Source organism: Rhamphochromis longiceps, linkage group LG15 (assembly GCF_057381845.1).
Source record: "Rhamphochromis longiceps isolate RC_006_pf linkage group LG15, R_longiceps_female_GT1.1, whole genome shotgun sequence".
NCBI classification, from domain to species: domain Eukaryota; kingdom Metazoa; phylum Chordata; class Actinopteri; order Cichliformes; family Cichlidae; genus Rhamphochromis; species Rhamphochromis longiceps.
The window spans coordinates 30,720,725-30,740,629 of NC_140571.1; the positions used below are offsets into that span (position 1 = coordinate 30,720,725).

Below are 19,905 nucleotides of genomic sequence, written 5' to 3' on the forward strand. Positions count from 1 at the left end.
AGCCCCTCAAAAGCCACTTCATCTTTCATGGTGGACTGCGTTGCCACCAGGGTGCGCCGTTCAGTTTAAAGTCACAATTTTTGCACTGAAGCATCACGAGGGACTGATGTTGATATTCACCGCTTTTGAGGTGGCCACGATGAACCTGTGAAAATCAGTACAACAAAATTAAAGCCATGACATTTCCTGTTGCCACTAGGTGGCGCTGTACGTATTCCCGACAATGGGCACATCAATCTGTTCAGGGCGGGTCTGACATCATGCCTGTAAAGTCTGGTACTGAACAGACTGGATTTCATTGAGTTATACTAATTTGTTTCTTCATGGCGTGACATCAAAGTTCGCCATGCTGCTGGGGTCACACCCTTTTGCGAAAACTCACAGTTTTCACTGTAACCCAAGACCAACTCCTTAAGGCTTTCCTGGAGAAATTTGAGGCTGCAGGTGTCACCCATCACTATACTGTACCCCAAAGTGTAAAACATGACATTTCCTGTTCCCACTAGGTGGCGCTGTCCCTGGTGTCAAATATGGCAGTTGAAATATGTTCAGGGGTGGAGCCTTATCATATGTGTTCACTTTGGTCAAGGTCAGAAAATGTATGACAAAATGAGAGGCAATAAGATTTTCATGGCGAGTCATCGAAATTCGCCATGGCGCCACGGCCTCATAGTATTGTGAAAACTCAAAAGCTCCGCAATTTAACATGGCCCAGGTGTGTAGTTGACACTGACCAAAGATGAAGCTTATACAACCAAATCCCAAGGAGGAGTTCGCAAAAGTTCGAGGCATGGAAATGGCAAAATTAGAGCCAAAATGTCACCTTCTCATCCAAATGGCGGACTTCCTGTTGGGTTTGCATCAATGGGCCCACAGACTTTTTTGTTCGACTCGGCATGATACACATGTGTGCCAAATTTCATACATGTAGCTCAAACGATGTGGTCGTAGGGCTGCATTTAACAAGGCATAGGTGGCGCTGTAGAGCCATTTCCCAGTGCTCATATGTAAAACCATTAAAATACAAAATTTTTCACCAGACCTGGCATGTGTGCAAAATTTCATGAGTTTTTGAGCATGTTTAGGCCCTCAAAAAGGCCCTTGTTTTGCCTGAATAATAATAATAATAATAATTAAAGCTGCAAGCAGCGTTATGAGGGCCCTCGCACCCCCGGCGTGTCGAGCCACGCCCAACACCTAAAACCAGCACGTCCGATGTGATGTCACATTGATGGAATTCATGCATTTAACCACCAGCTAACATTTCAACTCATTCATTCATGATTTGTTAGTCGTTCCACTAGGTGGCGCTCTAACCCTTATGCACAAATGGCATAACAAACATTTCCGAGCTCGAGTCTCATCACGCCTGCGACCTTTGGGAGAGATTGGACTTTGTGTCTTTGAGTGACAGCATATTACTGCTTTTTGGCGAGTGATTGAAACTCCACGTGCCGCCATGACCACCCCGTTTCCTTGAACGTAAAAAGCTTCGCAATTTAACATCACAAAGGTCTTTAGATTCCACACACTGGAGAATGGTTCAATATGATGAAATCCCTTGGAGGAGTTCGTCAAAGTATGAAGCCTGAAAAGAGGGGAAAATGTCGCCAAAATTGCACATTAATTTTAAAATGGCTGACTTCCTGTTGGATTTTGGATATTGCTCCAAGAGACTTTTTTGTACATCTTGATATCTCCTATAAGCTTACCAGGTTTCAGACTCATACATAAAACACAGAGCTGGGGCTGTGGTTTTGAAATTTTGTAGGGGGCGCTGTGGAGCCATTTCGCGCTATTCAAGGAAAATGGTTACATAACAACAAGGCCTTCATCCATTTGGAGGTGTGTGCCAAATTTCAAGCCTCTATAAACTTTCCAAGCCCCTCAAAAGCCACTTCATCTTTCATGATGAACCGCGTTGCCACCAGGGTGCGCCATTCAGTTTAAAGTCACAATTTTTGCACTGAAGCATCACGAGGGACTGATGGTGATATTCACCGCTTTTGAGGTGGCCACGATCAACCTGTGAAAATCAGTACAACAAAGTTAAAGCCATGACATTTCCTGTTGCCACTAGGTGGCGCTGTCCGTATTTCCGACAATGGGCACATCAATCTGTTCAGGGCGGGTCTGACATCATGCCTGTAAAGTCTGGTACTGATCAGACTGGATTTCATTGAGTTATACTCATTTGTTTCTTCATGGCGTGACATCAAAGTTCGCCATGCTGCTGGGGTCACACCCTTTCGCGAAAACTCACAGTTTTCACTGTAACCCAAGACCAACTCCTTAAGGCTTTTCTGGAGAAATTTGAGGCTGCAGATGTCACCCATCACTATACTGTACCCCAAAGTGTAAAACATGACATTTCCTGTTCCCACTAGGTGGCGCTGTCCTTCATGTCAAATATGGCAGTTGAAATATGTTCAGGGGTGGAGCCTTATCATATGTGTTCACTTTGGTCAAGGTCAGAAAATGTATGACAAAATGAGAGGCAATAAGATTTTGATGGCGAGTCATCGAAATTCGCCATGGCGCCACGGCCTCATAGTATTGTGAAAACTCAAAAGCTCCGCAATTTAACATGGCACAAGGGTGTAGTTGACACTGTCCAAATTTGAAGTTTATAGGACCAAATCCCAAGGAGGAGTTCGTTAAAGTACAAGGCATGGAAACGGTAAAATCAGAGCCAAAATGTCACCTTCAATCCAAAATGGCGGACTTCCTGTTGGGTTTAGGACATTGCCATAATAGACTTTTTTGTTCGACTCTGAACATTATATAGGTGTACCGACTTTCAAACATGTAGGTCATACCCATACCGGGGGCTCGCGTTTTTCATTTTTCTAGGTGGCGCTACTGAGCTAATTTTCCCTGGCCATGTCTGAGAACATTAAAATACGTAAATTTTCACCAGACCTGACGCGTGTGCAAAATTTCATGAGTTTTCGAGCATGTTTAGGCCCTCAAACGGCCAATTCATTTGCCGAAATAATAATAATAATAATAATAATAATAATAAACAGAGCAATTACAATAGGGCCTTCGCACTGTCAGTGCTCGGGCCCTAATAATAATAATAAGAAACGGAGCAGATACAATAGGGCCTTCGCACTCTCGGTGCTCGGGCCCTAATAATAATAAACAGAGCAATTACAATAGGGCCTTCGCACTGTCAGTGCTCGGGCCCTAATAAGAAACGGAGCAGATACAATAGGGCCTTCGCACTCTCGGTGCTCGGGCCCTAATAATAATAATAATAATAATAATAATAATAATAATAATAATAATAATTAAAGCTGCAAGCAGCGTTATGAGGGCCCTCGCACCCCCGGCACGTCGAGCCACTGCCAACACCTCAAACCGGCACGTCCGATGTGATGTCACATTGATGGATTTCATGCTTTTAATCACCAGCTAACATTTCATCTTATTCAACCAGGATTATAGTCATGCCACTAGGTGGCGCTCTAACCATTATTGACAAATAGCATAACAAACATTTCCAAGCTCGAGTCTCATCACACCTGCGACCTTTGGGAGAGATTGGACATTGTGTTTTTTAGTGACAGCAGATTACTGCTTTTTGCGAGTGATTGAAACTCTACGTGCCACCATGACCACCCCGTTTCCCTGAACGGAAAAAGCTTCGCAATTTAACATCACAAAGGTCTTTAGATTCTACACACTGAAGAATGCTTCAATATGATGAAATCCCTTGGAGGAGTTCGTCAAAGTATGAGGCCTGAAAAGGGGGGAAAATGTCATCAAAATTACACATTAATTTTAAAATGGCTGACTTCCTGTTGGATTTGGGATATTGCTCCAAGAGACTTTTTTGTACATCTTGATATCTTACACAAGCTTACCAAGTGTCAGACTCATAGATGAAACACAGAGCAGGGGCTGATGTTTTGAAATATTGTAGGGGGCGCTGTGGAGCCATTTTGCGCTATTCAAGGAAAATGGTTACATAACAACAATGCCTTCATCCATTTGGAGGTGTGTGCCAAATTTCAAGCCTCTATAAACTTTCCAAGCCCCTCAAAAGCCACTTCATCTTTCATGATGAACCGCGTTACCACCAGGGTGCGCCGTTCAGTTTAAAGTCACAATTTTTGCACTGAAGCATCACGAGGGACTGATGGTGATATTCACCGCTTTTGAGGTGGCCACGATGAACCTGTGAAAATCAGTACAACAAAGTGTAAGACATGACATGTCCTGTTGCCACTAGGTGGCGCTGTACGTATTCCCGACAATGGGCACATCAATCTGTTCAGGGCGGGTCTGACATCATGACTGTAAAGTCTGGTACTGATCAGACTGGATTTCATTGAGTTATACTAATTTGTTTCTTCATGGCGTGACATCAAAGTTCGCCATGCCGCTGAGGTCACACCCTTTGGCGAAAAGTCACAGTTTTCACTGTAACCCAAGACCAACTCCTTAAGGCTTTCCTGGAGAAATTTGAGGCTGCAGATGTCACCCATCACTATACTGTACCCCAAAGTGTAAAACATGACATTTCCTGTTCCCACTAGGTGGCGCTGTCCCTGGTGTCAAATATGGCAGTTGAAATATGTTCAGGGGTGGAGCCTTATCATATGTGTTCACTTTGGTCAAGGTCAGAAAATCTATGACAGAATGAGAGGCAATAAGATTTTCATGGCGAGTCATCGTAATTCGCCATGGCGCCACGGCCTCACCGTATTGTGAAAACTCAAAAGCTCCGCAATTTAACATGGCACAAGGGTGTAGTTGACACTGACCAAATATGAAGGTTATGAAATCAAACCCCAAGGAGGAGTTCGCAAAAGTTCGAGGCATGGAAATGGCAAAATTAGAGCCAAAATGTCACCTTCTCTTCCAAATGGCGGACTTCCTGTTGGGTTTGCGTCAATGGGCCCACAGACTTTTTTGTTCGTCTTGGCATGATACACATGTGTGCCAAATTTCATACATGTAGCTCAAACGATGTGGTCGTAGGGCTGCATTTAACAAGGCATAGGTGGCGCTGTAGAGCCATTTCCCAGTGCTCATATGTAAAACCATTAAAATACAAAATTTTTCACCAGACCTGGCATGTGTGCAAAATTTCATGAGTTTTTGAGCATGTTTAGGCCCTCAAAAAGGCCGTTGTTTTGCCTGAATAATAATAATAATAATAATAATAATAATAATAATAATAATAAGAAACGGAGCAGATACAATAGGGCCTTCGCACTCTCGGTGCTCGGGCCCTAATAAACAGAGCAATTACAATAGGGCCTTCGCACTGTCAGTGCTCGGGCCCTAATAATAATAAGAAACGGAGCAGATACAATAGGGCCTTCGCACTCTCGGTGCTCGGGCCATAATAATAAACAGAGCAATTACAATAGGGCCTTCGCACTGTCAGTGCTCGGGCCCTAATAAGAAGAAACGGAGCAGATACAATAGGGCCTTCGCACTCTCGGTGCGCGGGCCCTAAAAACTGAGCAGATACAAAAGGGCCTTCGCACTCTCAGTGCTCGGGCCCTGATAGCTCGTGGTGTCTACAAATGGTATAGATTCTAGAAGTGTGATGGTTTGCCCATTTTTGCCGATCCCAGCAAGTTCTGCCCACAATCAGATTTCTCATAAAACCTCATAATTCCATTCTGGGATCCCATATCAGCTCAAACCGGATGGAAGGCATACTAGACAAAAATTTGATACTTATTGGCAAAACTACATTTTTTCAGTGAGGATCTGCTTGTTCACTGATGGAGGGGTCGAAGCTGAACTGATCAAGTGAAGTTTTTGACCATGCAAGATGACAGCAGACAGGTTCAGTAGGCAAAATACAACCCGAGATTTGTTTTGGTGAGACTGTTGTGGTCTGTGGGTGGTTTTCCTTTTTGTGATTACACACTGTCACATTACAAAGCGCCGGCAGGTCATGTGGGACCATCTGTCCTTCTAGTTTAGTTGAATATGAGGTGCAAGTGGATACTTCTGGAGGATGCACCAGCAAATGCACCGAGAAGTGCCACTAACCAAGGGAAGCTGGGAACTGCAAAGGCGTTCCTAGACCACCAAGAACCGCAAAAGCACCAAATGAATTGAACCATCCTTGGGACTTAATTGGAATAGATCTGTTTGTGGTCATGTCTCACCTTTGGTAATAAAGGAGCCATTCCTACTCAGGGCGGAGTCTTTGCTGGAGGTAGAGTCGCAGCGAAGCAGGGGCTCCGATTCATCAGGGAAGAAGCCTTTGGTGCGGTCCACTGGTGACTGCTCCAAACCCATGCCACTGACCCGGCCCATGCTACTGTTGCTGGCAATGCTAATAGGAGACTCTGTGGGCTTCTGGATTGGACTGTGTCTATTGCTTACATTCCCTGAGGTCATCAGCTGGTTGATGTCAAACTGCAAATATGAAGGAGGAGTGGAAAGTGAGGAAAAGAAGAGGAAGATGATGAGAAGGGGAATTGACAAGAGGAAAAAACATTTTAGGAGATTGGTGGAAATGGCTCTTAATGACAATATGATTGATGATATATGGCACAAAGGTCCAGAAGATAATGACCTTTAGTTGAATCGCTGAAAGTGCAGAGACATATTATATTTATGTAAAGTAGATGTTAAGTTTGACATGCAGGCTTTTACAAAGAAACTTTGAATGCACTTGCCGGAGAAACTCACGGTAAGATGCAATGTGATAACACCAAAAAGTTCCTGGCTACAACTGACTCCCATTAACAAGATCTGAACATTTGGGTAATACTAGTGAGCTCTCTCTCTCTCTCTCTCTCTCTCTCCCCCCATGACACATGATGTTAACGAAACAAATGAAGCATCAAGGTAAAAGGAATATATACTGGCCTGAAGTTTCTCACTAAATTTTCTGAAAAATTAAAACACAACTGCATAGGTCCCTGGCCAGCCAATCACCCGTGAGTCCTGGAACGCTTTGATTTCGACAGAGGAAGGCAGGGCCACATGAGGCCGGGGGCCGTAACATCCCTCCCCTTAAATTACCAACTATGTTGGGCAAAAGCAGATATTAGGAACTGTAACAAAAACAAAGAACAAACACCACAAAACATGTTTACAACCAAAACAGACCATCAGCCAAAACATTTTCAGACCCCTTTTTGTGGTGAATACTTAAGTTGTATTCCTGCAGCAACAGAGCCCAGCGCATAAGGCGCTGCTTATGATTAAACATGCGAGCAAAGGACACAAGTGGGTTGTGGTCAGTGTACATAACAAGAGGTAACATGCTAGACCCCAGGTATACGTGAAAGTGCTGAAGAGCCAACAACAAAGTCAGGGTCTCCTTTTCAATGGTGGAGTAGTTTAACTGATTTTTATTAAACTTGCGGGAAAAGTAACAAACGGAGTGGTCCAAACCCTGCAAGTCTTCTTGCAACAGCACTGCCCCAGCCCCGACAGCACTGGCATCAACCTGAAGTTTGAATGGTCGCGTCAAATCAGGTGCAGCTCACACAGGAGTGTGGCAGAGGAGGGCTTTTGCACTTTCAAAAGCATCTTGACACTCACTTGACCATAGAAACTGAACCTTTAGACTGAGTAGGTCAGTCAGTGGCTTGACTACAGAGGAGAAATTTTTACAAAAGTTTCTGTAGTAGCCCACCATCCCTAGAAACCTACACAACTCACGGCTGGTGCTAGGTGTGGGGAACTCTTTAATCACTGCCACTTTTGGTAAATGGCCTGGTAAATGGTAAATGGCCTGTATTTATATAGCGCTTTACTAGTCCCTAAGGACCCCAAAGCGCTTTACATATCCAGTCATCCACCCATTCACACACACATTCACACACTGGTGATGGCAAGCTACATTGTAGCCACAGCCACCCTGGGGCGCACTGACAGAGGCGAGGCTGCCGGACAGTGGCGCCACCGGGCCCTCTGACCACCACCAGTAGGCAATGGGTGAAGTGTCTTGCCCAAGGACACAACGACCGAGACTGTCCAAGCCGGGGCTCGAACCGGCAACCTTCCGATAACAAGGCGACCTCCCAACTCTTGAGCCACGATCGCCCCACTTTTGCATCAATGGGCCGGACCTGTCCACGTCCCACCTCCCTGCCCAAGTACGTCACTGTAGCTTTGGTAAACTCACACTTAGCTAAGTTGAGAGTTAGAGTAGCTTGAGCCAAATGGTGAAATACCTGGCATAGAGTTTCCAAATGATCTTTCCATGTTTCAGTATAAATTACTAGATCATCTAGGTAGGCACTGCAGTTGGACAGGCCACGGAGGACTTTATTTACCAGCCTCTGGAAGGTGGCAGGAGCGTTACACATGCCGAATGCCATAGGTACATACAGTGGGGCAAAAAAGTATTTAGTCAGCCACCGATTGTGCAAATTCCCTCACCTAAAATGATGACAGAGGTCAGTAATTTGCACCAGAGGTACACTTCAACTGTGAGAGACAGAATGTGAAAAAAAAAAATCCATGAATCCACATGGTAGGATTTGTAAAGAATTTATTCGTAAATCAGGGTGGAAAATAAGTATTTGGTCAATAACAAAAATACAACTCAATACTTTGTAACATAACCTTTGTTGGCAATAACAGAGGTCAAACGTTTACTATAGGTCTTTACCAGGTTTGCACACACAGTAGCTGGTATTTTGGCCCATTCCTCCATGCAGATCTTCTCGAGAGCAGTGATGTTTTGGGGCTGTCGCCGAGCAACACGGACTTTCAACTCCCGCCACAGATTTTCTATGGGGTTGAGGTCTGGAGACTGGCTAGGCCACTCCAGGACTTTCAAATGCTTCTTACGGAGCCACTCCTTTGTTGCCCGGGTGGTGTGTTTTGGATCATTGTCATGTTGGAAGACCCAGCCTGGTTTCATCTTCAAAGTTCTCACTGATGGAAGGAGGTTTTGGCTCAAAATCTCACAATACATGGCCCCATTCATTCTGTCCTTAACACGGATCAGTCGTCCTGTCCCCTTGGCAGAAAAACAGCCCCATAGCATGATGTTTCCACCCCCATGCTTCACAGTAGGTATGGTGTTCTTGGGATGCAAGAAGTATTCTTCTTCCTCCAAACACCACGAGTTGAGTTTATACCAAAAAGTTCTACTTTGGTTTCATCTGACCACATGACATTCTCCCAATCCTCTGCTGTATCATCCATGTGCTCTCTGGCAAACTTCAGACGGGCCTGGACATGCACTGGCTTCAGCAGCGGAACACGTCTGGCACTGCGGGATTTGATTCCCTGCCGTTGTAGTATGTTACTGATGGTGACCTTTGTTACTTTGGTCCCAGCTCTCTGCAGGTCATTCACCAGGTCCCCCCGTGTGGTTCTGGGATCTTTGCTCACCGTTCTCATGATCATTTTGACCCCACGGGATGAGATCTTGCGTGGAGCCCCAGATCGAGGGAGATTATCAGTGGTCTTGTATGTCTTCCATTTTCTGATGATTGCTCCCACAGTTGATTTTTTTCCACACCAAGCTGCTTGCCTATTGTAGATTCACTCTTCCCAGTCTGGTGCAGGTCTACAATACTTTTCCTGGTGTCCTTCGAAAGCTCTTTGGTCTTGGCCATGGCGGAGTTTGGAGTCTGACTGTTTGCGGCTGTGGACAGGTGTCTTTTATACAGATGATGAGTTCAAACAGGTGCCATTCATACAGGTAACGAGTGGGGGACAGAAAAGCTTCTTACAGAAGATGTTAGAGGTCTGTGAGAGCCAGAGATTTTCCTTGTTTGAGGTGACCAAATACTTATTTTCCACCCTAATTTATAAATTCTTTACAAATCCTACCATGTGGATTCATGGATTTTTTTTTTTCCACATTCTGTCTCTCACAGTTGAAGTGTACCTCTGGTGCAAATTACTGACCTCTGTCATCATTTTAAGTGGGGGAACTTGCACAATCGGTGGCTGACTAAATACTTTTTTGCCCCACTGTAGGTACATAGGTACTGTAGAAAATCATCAGGTGTTACAAAGGCAGAGATGTTAGAGGCATGCTCAGTTAAAGGGACCTGCCAGTAACCTTTAAGAAGATCTAATTTAGTGCCATACTGAGCAGTCCCAATACTGTCCACACAATCCTCAATTCTTTGGAGAGGATGTGAGTCAGTCACAGAATTCACCTTCCATAAGTCTGTAATGAAATGGGGCGAGCCATCTGGCTTAGACTCCACTATACAAGGTGAGCTCCAGGGGCTTTGACTGCAACATGGCTTCGCTAAGCCATGTTGCAGCAGATAGTCAGCGTCCTGTTTCATGAGCTTATGGGGGCTGGCTCGACAAGGATGCTGCTTAATAGGTTTAGCTCCCTGGACATCGATATCATGCTCTAGCACTGTAGTGTGAGTTGGCACACTACACAATAAACAGGTGTATTCACTAATCAAGACAGTTATGTCATCTTGCTGCTCAGAAGACAGATGTTCGAGCAAGCTCGGTAATGCTTTCAGCATTTCTGAGTTAGACAGACGGGGTCTAGAACAGGTGGGATAACTTAGTTTTAAACCATCAACCTCGTCCACCCCTCCTTCCTCTAGGTGGCTTGAGGCTACAACAAGCACAGGCGATAGCCGGCCCTGGTGTCGATCGAGGATGGTATAATTTCAACATGCTTATGTGGCAGACGCGTGTTTTGCACCTGTGGTCGGGAGTGCAAATTACATAATCAGTCTCCCCTCTCTTTTCACAGACTTCAAAGGGGCTGCTATACCTAGCAGACAAGGCTGAGCCCAGAACAGGCAACAGCACAAGAACCTGGTCACCCACCTGAAAGGTTCTTTTAACAGAAGCCTTATCGTAATGGCGTTTCATTTTCCCCTGTGAAACAGCAAGGTGCTGTTTAGCCAGAGCATTGGCTTGGTTCAAACGCTCACGGAAGTGTTTTACATACCTCCTTACATTTACCTTGGAAACCCTGTGTGGGCTCAAAAATAACTCTTTCAGAGCTTTGAGGGATCCGCGTGGCCTATGGCCAAATACCAGCTCAGAAGGACTAAAACCAAGTGACTCCTAAATAGCGTCACGGGCAGCAAATAACACAAATGGAACTCCCTCATCTCAGCTCTTTTCAGACCGTAAGCAGTATTTGCGCAGCATCGCCTTTAAGGTCTGATGCCACCGCTCTAATGCACCTTGCGATTCAGGATGATAAGCAGAGGACACAACATGTTTGACACCTAGAGTGCTAGCCACTTGTTTGAATAACTTAGATTGAAAGTTTGAGCCCTGGTCAGTCTGTATGACCTTTGGCAGGCCAAACACTGAAAAGAATGTTGTCAACGCCTTAACAACTGATTTCGCTGTAACCTTATGTAACGGGACAGCCTCTGGGAAACAGGTAGCTACACACATGATCGTGAGAAGGTATTGCTTTCCTGATTTTGTTCTAGGTAGTGGACCCACACAATCGACTATGACATGGTCAAATGGCTGATCCACTACAGGAATGGGACACAACGGAGCTGGGGGTATTACTTGATTAGGTTTACATGCAATCTGACACATATGACAACTGCGGCAAAATTTAGAAACATCACGCTTCATACCAGGCCAAAAGAAATGCTTTAATAGTAGCTGGTATGTTTTTGTGATGCCCAAGTGTCCTGACCACTGGCATTCATGGGCAAGAGCCTGGATTTTCTGCCGGTACACAGCGGGCACGACAACCTGCTTAACATTACTCCATTCTGCACCTTCTGCACCTGGTGGAGACCACTGACGCATTAGAACATCATGTTCTACAAAATAGGCTTGTTGCTCTTTATTGACTTGCTCAGCACTTACCGTATGTTTGAAACAGCTCTGCAGCGTTTTATCAGCTAATTGAGCTGCTGACAGCTGGTCTTTGGTCAAGGGCAGCGAAGAGATCTTTGGAAATGGATCAGGCTCCTCAGGTTTCACTGAGTCTGGCGGTGACAGAAGATTGTTTCTTTTAGTTTGTACATCATTCTCCTCGGAAAATGAGGACATCAACACCGAATCAGAGAGAGCAACATCAGTATCTTTACGAGCTTGTGCTCGAGTAATTGCACAGGCTGGATACAGCCCAGGGTGCATGGAAACATCAGAGGTTTTCTGATTTAGGGGGTTGTCTAAAACCTCAAGACGAGGGAGCATTAACCCTCCTGCAATATCATTGCCCAACAACATGGCCACACCCTCTATTGGCAAGGATGGGCAAACAGCAACAGGGAAAAATCCTGTAACAAGTTTTGATTTTATAAAAACTCTGTGAACTGGTCTTGGGAGCGTAACCCATCTCTATCCCCAGTAGAACAGAATTAAAACCACATTCACTTTCAGCAGAAAAAGGTAAAACACAATCCTCTAACAAAACTAACTCTCGCAGAGCATCATGGTCACTCACTTTTGAAGCAACGCACCATTTATCAAAGAGAATCCCCTTTTCTCTAGCAAACTCTACATAAGTTTGGGTCAGCAATTTCTTCTGCTGGCGAAACCTCTGGCTTCGGGGACTAACTCATATGCCTGCGAAACAGCTGTTTTAACTCACGCATAGTCTAAACTGTCCTTTAAAGAAAGCGAAGCCACCACCTCTTGGGCTTTTCCAGACAGTTTGCACTGTAACAAAAGAGGCCAAATATCACTAGGCCACTGCAACGCACCAGCGATATGCTCAAATGCTGCAATGTGTCAACCTCAGTTTCTCTAAAAGTGGGCACTAAAGAAATGCACTTACTGATATCAAAAGCAGAAGCAGACGAGGAGGTGGAACCGGAATTGTCAGCAGAGGTAGACGAGGCTTGTGGCTGAGACTCCAGCTCAATCTTTGTCTGCCTCTATCTCCAGCCTTCGTATTTCAAGCTCTAGCTGAGCCTGCCTGTTCTGGGCCTTCTCCTCAGCCTCCAATTGGAGACGTGCCAGCCGCACTTTCAGCCAAGCTCCTTCTCTGCCTTCTGAACTCCCAGAGGAGAGTGGATCATAGCGAGGAAGTGTGCGTGGCGTTTTCCCCCGCTCATTCCCCTCGCCATCCCCACAAGAACCATTCTTGTGTGTGTGAATGGGTGGATGACTGGATATGTAAAGCGCTTTGGGGTCCTTAAGGACTAGTAAAGCGCTATATAAATACAGGCCATTTACCATTCTTGTGGTCCTCCTCAACTATGGTAGCTTGGTGTGGCACACCAGGGACCACAGGCACGCATGTGCTTTACCTCCATGCGTGAGATCAGTATGTGCAGCAGCTTAAGCTGTATAATATTTCAGGAAATAGTTTATTTCACCTTTTGACATTGTTAGTTCCACACGAGGTAGATGTTTACTACTGCAGACTAAACTTACATTTCTGTCACCTACAAGACACTTTCCTTTAATGTTACTATTACTCTCACAACCATACATAACCATAAAGTGGTGTACAATTCTGAATTTGTCAACCCTTTTTGCCAAAAATAGAAGAGGGCACTTCTCACGAGTAGCACGTGGGGAAGAAGTGTAAGCTGAGGGATGACTTAACAGATGTGCCACTCGTTGAGAGAAAGGTTTGGTTTGTTGATGATTTGAGTTTTACGACAGCAGAGGGACAGACTAAAACAGGTTTTACTGTAGCAGACAGTGAGAGAGAGTTATCTATGCAGGACAACTAACATGTTTCATATTTGCTTAAGCAGCAGAGATTCTAGCTTTAACGGAAGCGTGTGAAGCTGCAGAGAGACAATATACCCTGATAGGCAGTATGCATTTGCTACATTACATTTCTTTGTAGTGCAGTGAGTGAGACGAGGTGTGACAACCTCTACAGGGAAACCTGTAGCCAAGCCAAACTCTTGCAAAATCTGCTGGAGGCAGTGTTATTGTCCAGTAGACTTGCCGTTTGTAAATGTGCAGCACATATGTGAGGGAAAGATCCAGTTGCATTAGGGAAAGTTTTTGCAGCTTTAGGAGAACATGGTGTTAATATTTTAGCAGTACAACATTGGCAGACATGCAGGCCCACTCACCTACAGCAGGAAAACAGTTGTGATTTACAGAAGGAGCGAGCTTGCAGGTTGGTGTTTATTATCTGTGTGATAAACCAATACTGCCTTAGAATTTGTATAAGACTGCTGCTATTTTGAGCCATGGGCTATACCATGTCTCAACAGGAGGGAGATGAGCAGTAGTTTATACTCACTCTAGGATTATTAAATACTTTTAAAAAAATTGCAGGTAGAGAGAACTAATAGAACAGTAAAGTTAAGACTTAGGAAGACGGGCAGGACATGGTTAGACTGTATAGAATTCGTTAAGATGTACATGAGGATTACTCCAACAGAGAACGGTCTGACTCTTTGAGATTACATATGTTAGAGCATTTAGAGTTCTAGTCTTCTGTAGTGATGATAGAAAAGCAGAAGAGAGAGCATATTAGCAGATTAGATGCTTGAAATGTTTAAAAGTAAAGAAGTCATGAGAACAAATGATCTGCCAGATGATTCTGTTTCTCTGCAGGAGCAGAGTCTGAAGTCTGGAGATTGGATGTTGATAAGGCCATGGAGAGGAAGTGCTGATCCAGTCTGTGATGGAAAGGTCCCTATTAGGTGCTGCTGATGACGACTACAGCAGTGAAGATTGCTGGAAGAAACACTTGGATATATCAAGCACACTGCAAGAAGGTGACACACATCCAGGCCAGCTCGGAGTAAGTGGCAGGAAGACCGGGTACAAAGGGGCGGGGAAAGCCTCCACGGCCCTTCGTCTCAATCTGGTGATGAAACCAACTGAGCCACAGGTACTCATCAGAATGGCTGGGAATGTGCTGTGCATCTTCTTGAGCCTGTGGGCCCAGAGGGGGATGAGTGGTAAGACAGACCTGCTAGTCTGACTCAAAGTATCTGACTTGCTGCAGGACATTGAACAGCTAAACGAACTGGAAACAGGCCAATTGCCTATGTGTATGAAGGACAATGGATTAGTCCAAGTTGGAGATTTACCATGGAACATGGTAACATCACCTATTCTTTTGTCTTCTGCAAGAAGGATGTAAACAGAGAAACCTTTTGTCTACATTTACATCATGAACACTTGAGGTTTTGAGCCAAGAAGATCAAAACAGCTTGATCCAATTTCCTTTACAAATCGTTTTCTGTGGTGACAACAGGACAGGAGAAGAGTTGTAAATGCAGATAATTCACTAGTTGACTCTAACCCCCACAGGATGCCTACAGTGAGAAGATTTTGGGGGGGGGGGGGGGGGGGGGATGATAGGAGTCAATAAAGAAGGGTGTTGACCAGGCTACAGCTTTGAAGTTAGCTGAGAGCCACATGGACAAACAATAAAGTCAACTGATGCGTTTGAATGCCTATGTCTGTATACAGTTGGATTGTAGTGACATATGATTTTTGAGAATGATGATTCTTCTTCTTTGACTTTTGACATTCAGTTGTTTACTTGCAGAAATACATAATGAATCGCACGACAGGAGTAGATGCACCACAAGGCTGGATAGCTTGGTTAATGTCTGGTCCTTGGTGGCATCTTCTTTTGAAAATATTAATTCCTGTTTTTGGACTGTTGATATTGATTTGCTTATGTATAGGATGCATTTTACCGTGTATAAGATCAATGCTAACTAAAATGATTCCAATACATTTGTTAATTATGTACTTTTATAACAACATGACATGACTGAAATTACTGACATGACAGAAGCGTGTGTATAAATGACGCCAGCGCTGAAAATGTCAAGCATGAGGTGCATGGCTTAGAATATACTACATAGGAATAATTTGAAGCATAAAAATAACATAACAGGAGGGAATGTTAGAGTGAATTGTTAAATGTTTGTCATTTTTATGTTTACCATTTGTACATTGTTTTAAGGAATTCTTTCTGTCCTTCCCTCCCCAGATTCTTAAGATTCTGGGAGGGGGGCGGTAGTGTTTTTTATCACAGGAACATCCTTGTGAAGGTCTGTTTGATGTTGGTAAACTTCCTCCCCTTTGTATGGCTTCACTGTGTTATCAACCACAAAACCAGGTACTTTTAGTACATTCATGCTACATGCTCGCACTACGTGCTTTGCTCGCCTTTTTACCGCTCTGTTGAGCCCGTCACACTCAGCAGGTCGAGCTCGAGCTAAGACAGCCGAGTCAGATGAAGACACCAACAATCACGTTACTCATTGACAGACAGAAATCAGGCTGTTTCTGCGGTTTTCGGCCGCGGGGCCGGCCCTGCTGCTGGGCTACTGACGATTAGCTGTGGCGTTCGTGGGTGCGTGTGGGAGACAGCGAGGAGGCCGCGCACGGAATCAAGGATCAGAGGATGGCCCTCTGCTCGGACGAGACTTTTCAGGAACTATTACAAAGAATCCACGACATGGAAATGAAAATCAGACTCCTTGAGGAGAACGCCAAAAGCGAAAGCAATAAAACTCTGCCTGTGGCTTACGGCAAGCAACAACCGGGCGGACCAATACCATCAACACAGAGTGGGACCCCTCCGAGTGGAGGACGTTTGTCGGGAGGGACTCCCCATTCATCAGACCTTCTTAGACGGGAGACTCCCAGGAAGAAGATAAAGGAACATCGAAAGACACTCCAACAAGAAACAACTTCGATTATTCCTCTAAAAAATAGATTTGCGCCTCTCAGCTCATTACCATCCAGCCCGCAAAGACTGTCAGCTGCAGAGCGAGGTCACCGGAATGTAAATAAAGATAAAACAACCCGCACGAAATGGGCAAAGAGAACAGAGAACAGCAAGCGAGGGAGAGCACTTGCTATTATTCATGACGGATCAATCAAAGGAATTGAACAGCTATGCATCAATACTAGTGTCTTTAATTGTCCACAAATGACAGTAAAAGAAATTTCTGAGAGGATTCCATCAATTATTGAGAATAACCCAGAGCTAGAAAAAGTTGTTGTTCATGCTGGAGCTGCTGACATCCTTTTGAAAAAATCCGAAATTTTAAAGAAAGACTTTTTGGATTTACTTCAGAACTTTGACAACCACAAGGTGCAACTCCACGTATCTGGGCCGATTCCAGCAACGCCCTACGATGAAGAATATAGCAAGATGAAATCGTTCAGCAGGTTTGTTAAAACTGTCTGTGCTGAAAGGTCAATTCGATATCTAAATAATTTTAAGATTTTTTGTGGAAGGAAGCACCTGTTTACAAGAAATGAACGTAACATTAATAAGAAAGGTCAGAGGCTTTATCTTCTGAACTTGTCTCACGTGAACTCATTGCCCTGTTCTCAAATTGAGATAAAGACGTCAGTATCAGCTGAGACACACAGTGGACGCCAACCAGCTGTATCACACAGAGACCATGACGTACTTGCACCTTTCAGTGATAAGCCTGCCAGAGACGTATCAGCCAACCCAAAAACAACGGCACCTGACGACTCTCGAAAGAAACACAGAGTTTCAGCAACGCTGTGCAGAAACACATCAGTTGACATAGCTCAAACAGCTGAGTTACTATGCCAGCCCCCAACAACTTCACTTCCAGCAGAGATTACAGCAACTCCAGCCAAATATGCAGTTTCAACTCCGTGCAGAAACTCACCAGCTGATGCCTGTACACCTTCATCATCCTCATCCTCATCAGTGATCATATCACCATTTAAGTCGTTTCCCGAACCCCTTCAAACCCAAATAAACAGAGGGATTCATCTGACACCAAAAGTGGGACCACACCCACCTACTAATTATAAACAATGTGGCTCTCCACTCCACCTAACTGAGTCTGATATCTGATACCGACCGGATGCCGTTACCGGATTGCATCATTTCCACCAAAATGTGTCCGGTCACTCTCATTCATATATTAAAAGCAAAATACCAGTTATTATAGGCAACAGATCCTTACACATTAAAAGTACTTATAATCGAACAGTACAGAATCTGAATATAATACTGTGCAACAATAATCTCTCAATCACTAAAAGAAATATTAAAGCAGCTGCACTAAATATTAGATCTCTATCAGGGAAGTCTCTCCTAATTAATGATTACATCATTTCACATGATATACATGTTCTCTTTCTTTCAGAAACTTGGTTAGATGGAAATTCAGAACAAGCTGTATTAATAGAGACTTGCCCAACTGATTATCACTTCATTAGTGAGACCAGAAAAAAAAAAAAAAAAAAGAGGTGGTGGTCTTGCTGTAATCTTTCACCAATCACTAAACTTTAAAAAGGTATCGCTAGGTGAGTTCAGCACCTTTGAATATTTAGCTACTGAAATAAATGAACCAAACAAAGTTTTATTTTTAAACATATATAGACCACCAAAATCTAATACAAACTTTTTTAATGATTTCAATGACCTTTGCTCTGCAATATGTCTAGACTATGACCAGATAGCAATTGTGGGAGATTTTAACATTCATACTGACAAGCTTCAAGATAGCGGAACAAAAGCATTAAATTATGTCCTCCATAACTTTGATCTAATCCAGCACTTTAGTGAGCCAACGCATAATCGAAGACACACTCTGGACCTACTTATTAGCGAAGATCTAAATATCTCTAACATTGCCGTTACTGATATTGCATTATCTGATCATTTCTGCATTTCATTTGATAGCAACATCTTAGCCAATATACCTAATCAGAGTAAGATCACTGTTAAAAACGCTTCTTTGGAGAAAACTCAGCTGAATATTTTAAACTGATGTACACTTCCACCTTGTTTAAATCACCAACATCCACCAACACACATTCAGTAAACAAACTGACAGATGATTTTCTATCCAAAATCTTAGACATGATGGATAAGATTGCACCATTCAAGGTTAAAACTGTCTCTAGTAAAAAGAAGTCTCTGTGGAGAAGTGATCCACTGGCATGTAATGAAAAAAGAGAGTGCTGGCATGCTGAGAGAAAATGGCAGAAAACTCGACTCCAGGTTCACTGCGAGATATATAAAGAGAGGCTGAATAAGTATCAGCTAGCCCTGAAGGATGCAAGGGAGTCATTTTTCTCTGAGATTATTCATAGAAACAACAACAATGCTAGGACATTATTTGCTACAGTCGAGAGATTAACCACTCCTCCAGTGGAAATAGCCCCTGAATTAAGCTCCACCAGGGCCTGTAATGAATTTGCCAGCTTCTTTATTGAAAAGATCTTGAAAATCAGAAGATCGATTGACACATTAGTTTCAACCCCAATACCGACGTTAAGCCCAATTACCACTTATGCAGAGAAAATGACTCACTTTCAAACAATAAATCAATCAAGCCTCGATAAAATTATTGAGAATCTAAGCTCTGCTACCTGCTGCTTGGATATATTACCGACAGGTTTTCTTAAAAAGGTCCTCCCAGCCATCAGGGAAGATCTGGTCCAAATAGTTAACGCATCCCTCAGTAGTAATATACCTATAGCTTACAGCATTTAATTTAGCTAGTTTAGGAAGATTTCACTTTTCTAATAGTTTCACAGGCTAATATTTTTTAAATAGACCACCACAAACAACATGTATCCCTTTAGAAATAAAGTGTGATACTTCTAAAAGTACATATTCACACTAGCGCTGTATATCAACCCCAATGTGGCTTTAATGCAACTAGTCTTATAGTTATCTACTAGTCTGCAACAGTTAGATTACACATAGATGATTTAACTACTTTAGGGGCATTTCACTTTTCTAAAAGTTTCACAGGCCAATAGTTTTAAATAGAGCACCGCAAACAACATGTATTCTTTTAGAAATAAACTGTGATACTTCTAAAAAACACATATTCACACCTAGTCACACTCTGTAACAGTTAGACAGAGGGGGTGCAGTTAGGCTCCCAACAGTCTGTAAAAAGGTATGAAGCAACAAAAGAGGCTCCCTTATCAAGAGCACCCCAGCCCAAAGGTGTTTCTTCACAAACAGTTAATTCCCACACTCTGTAACAGTTAGACAGAGGGGGTTGCAGTTAGGCTCCCAACAGTCTGCAAAAG

At 43.7% G+C, this 19,905-nt stretch overlaps 1 protein-coding gene across 1 annotated transcript in view; it reads right to left on the reverse strand.

Annotated features, from left to right (window-relative positions):
• Window positions 1–19,905, reverse strand: part of tnfrsf21 (tumor necrosis factor receptor superfamily, member 21) — a 263,648-nt gene that overhangs the window by 102,185 nt on the left and 141,558 nt on the right. Inside the window, exon 5 of the mRNA XM_085381445.1 lies at window positions 6,144–6,396. Coding sequence (XP_085237571.1) covers window positions 6,144–6,396 — 253 coding nt within the window. The remainder of the gene's footprint in view (window positions 1–6,143; window positions 6,397–19,905) is intronic.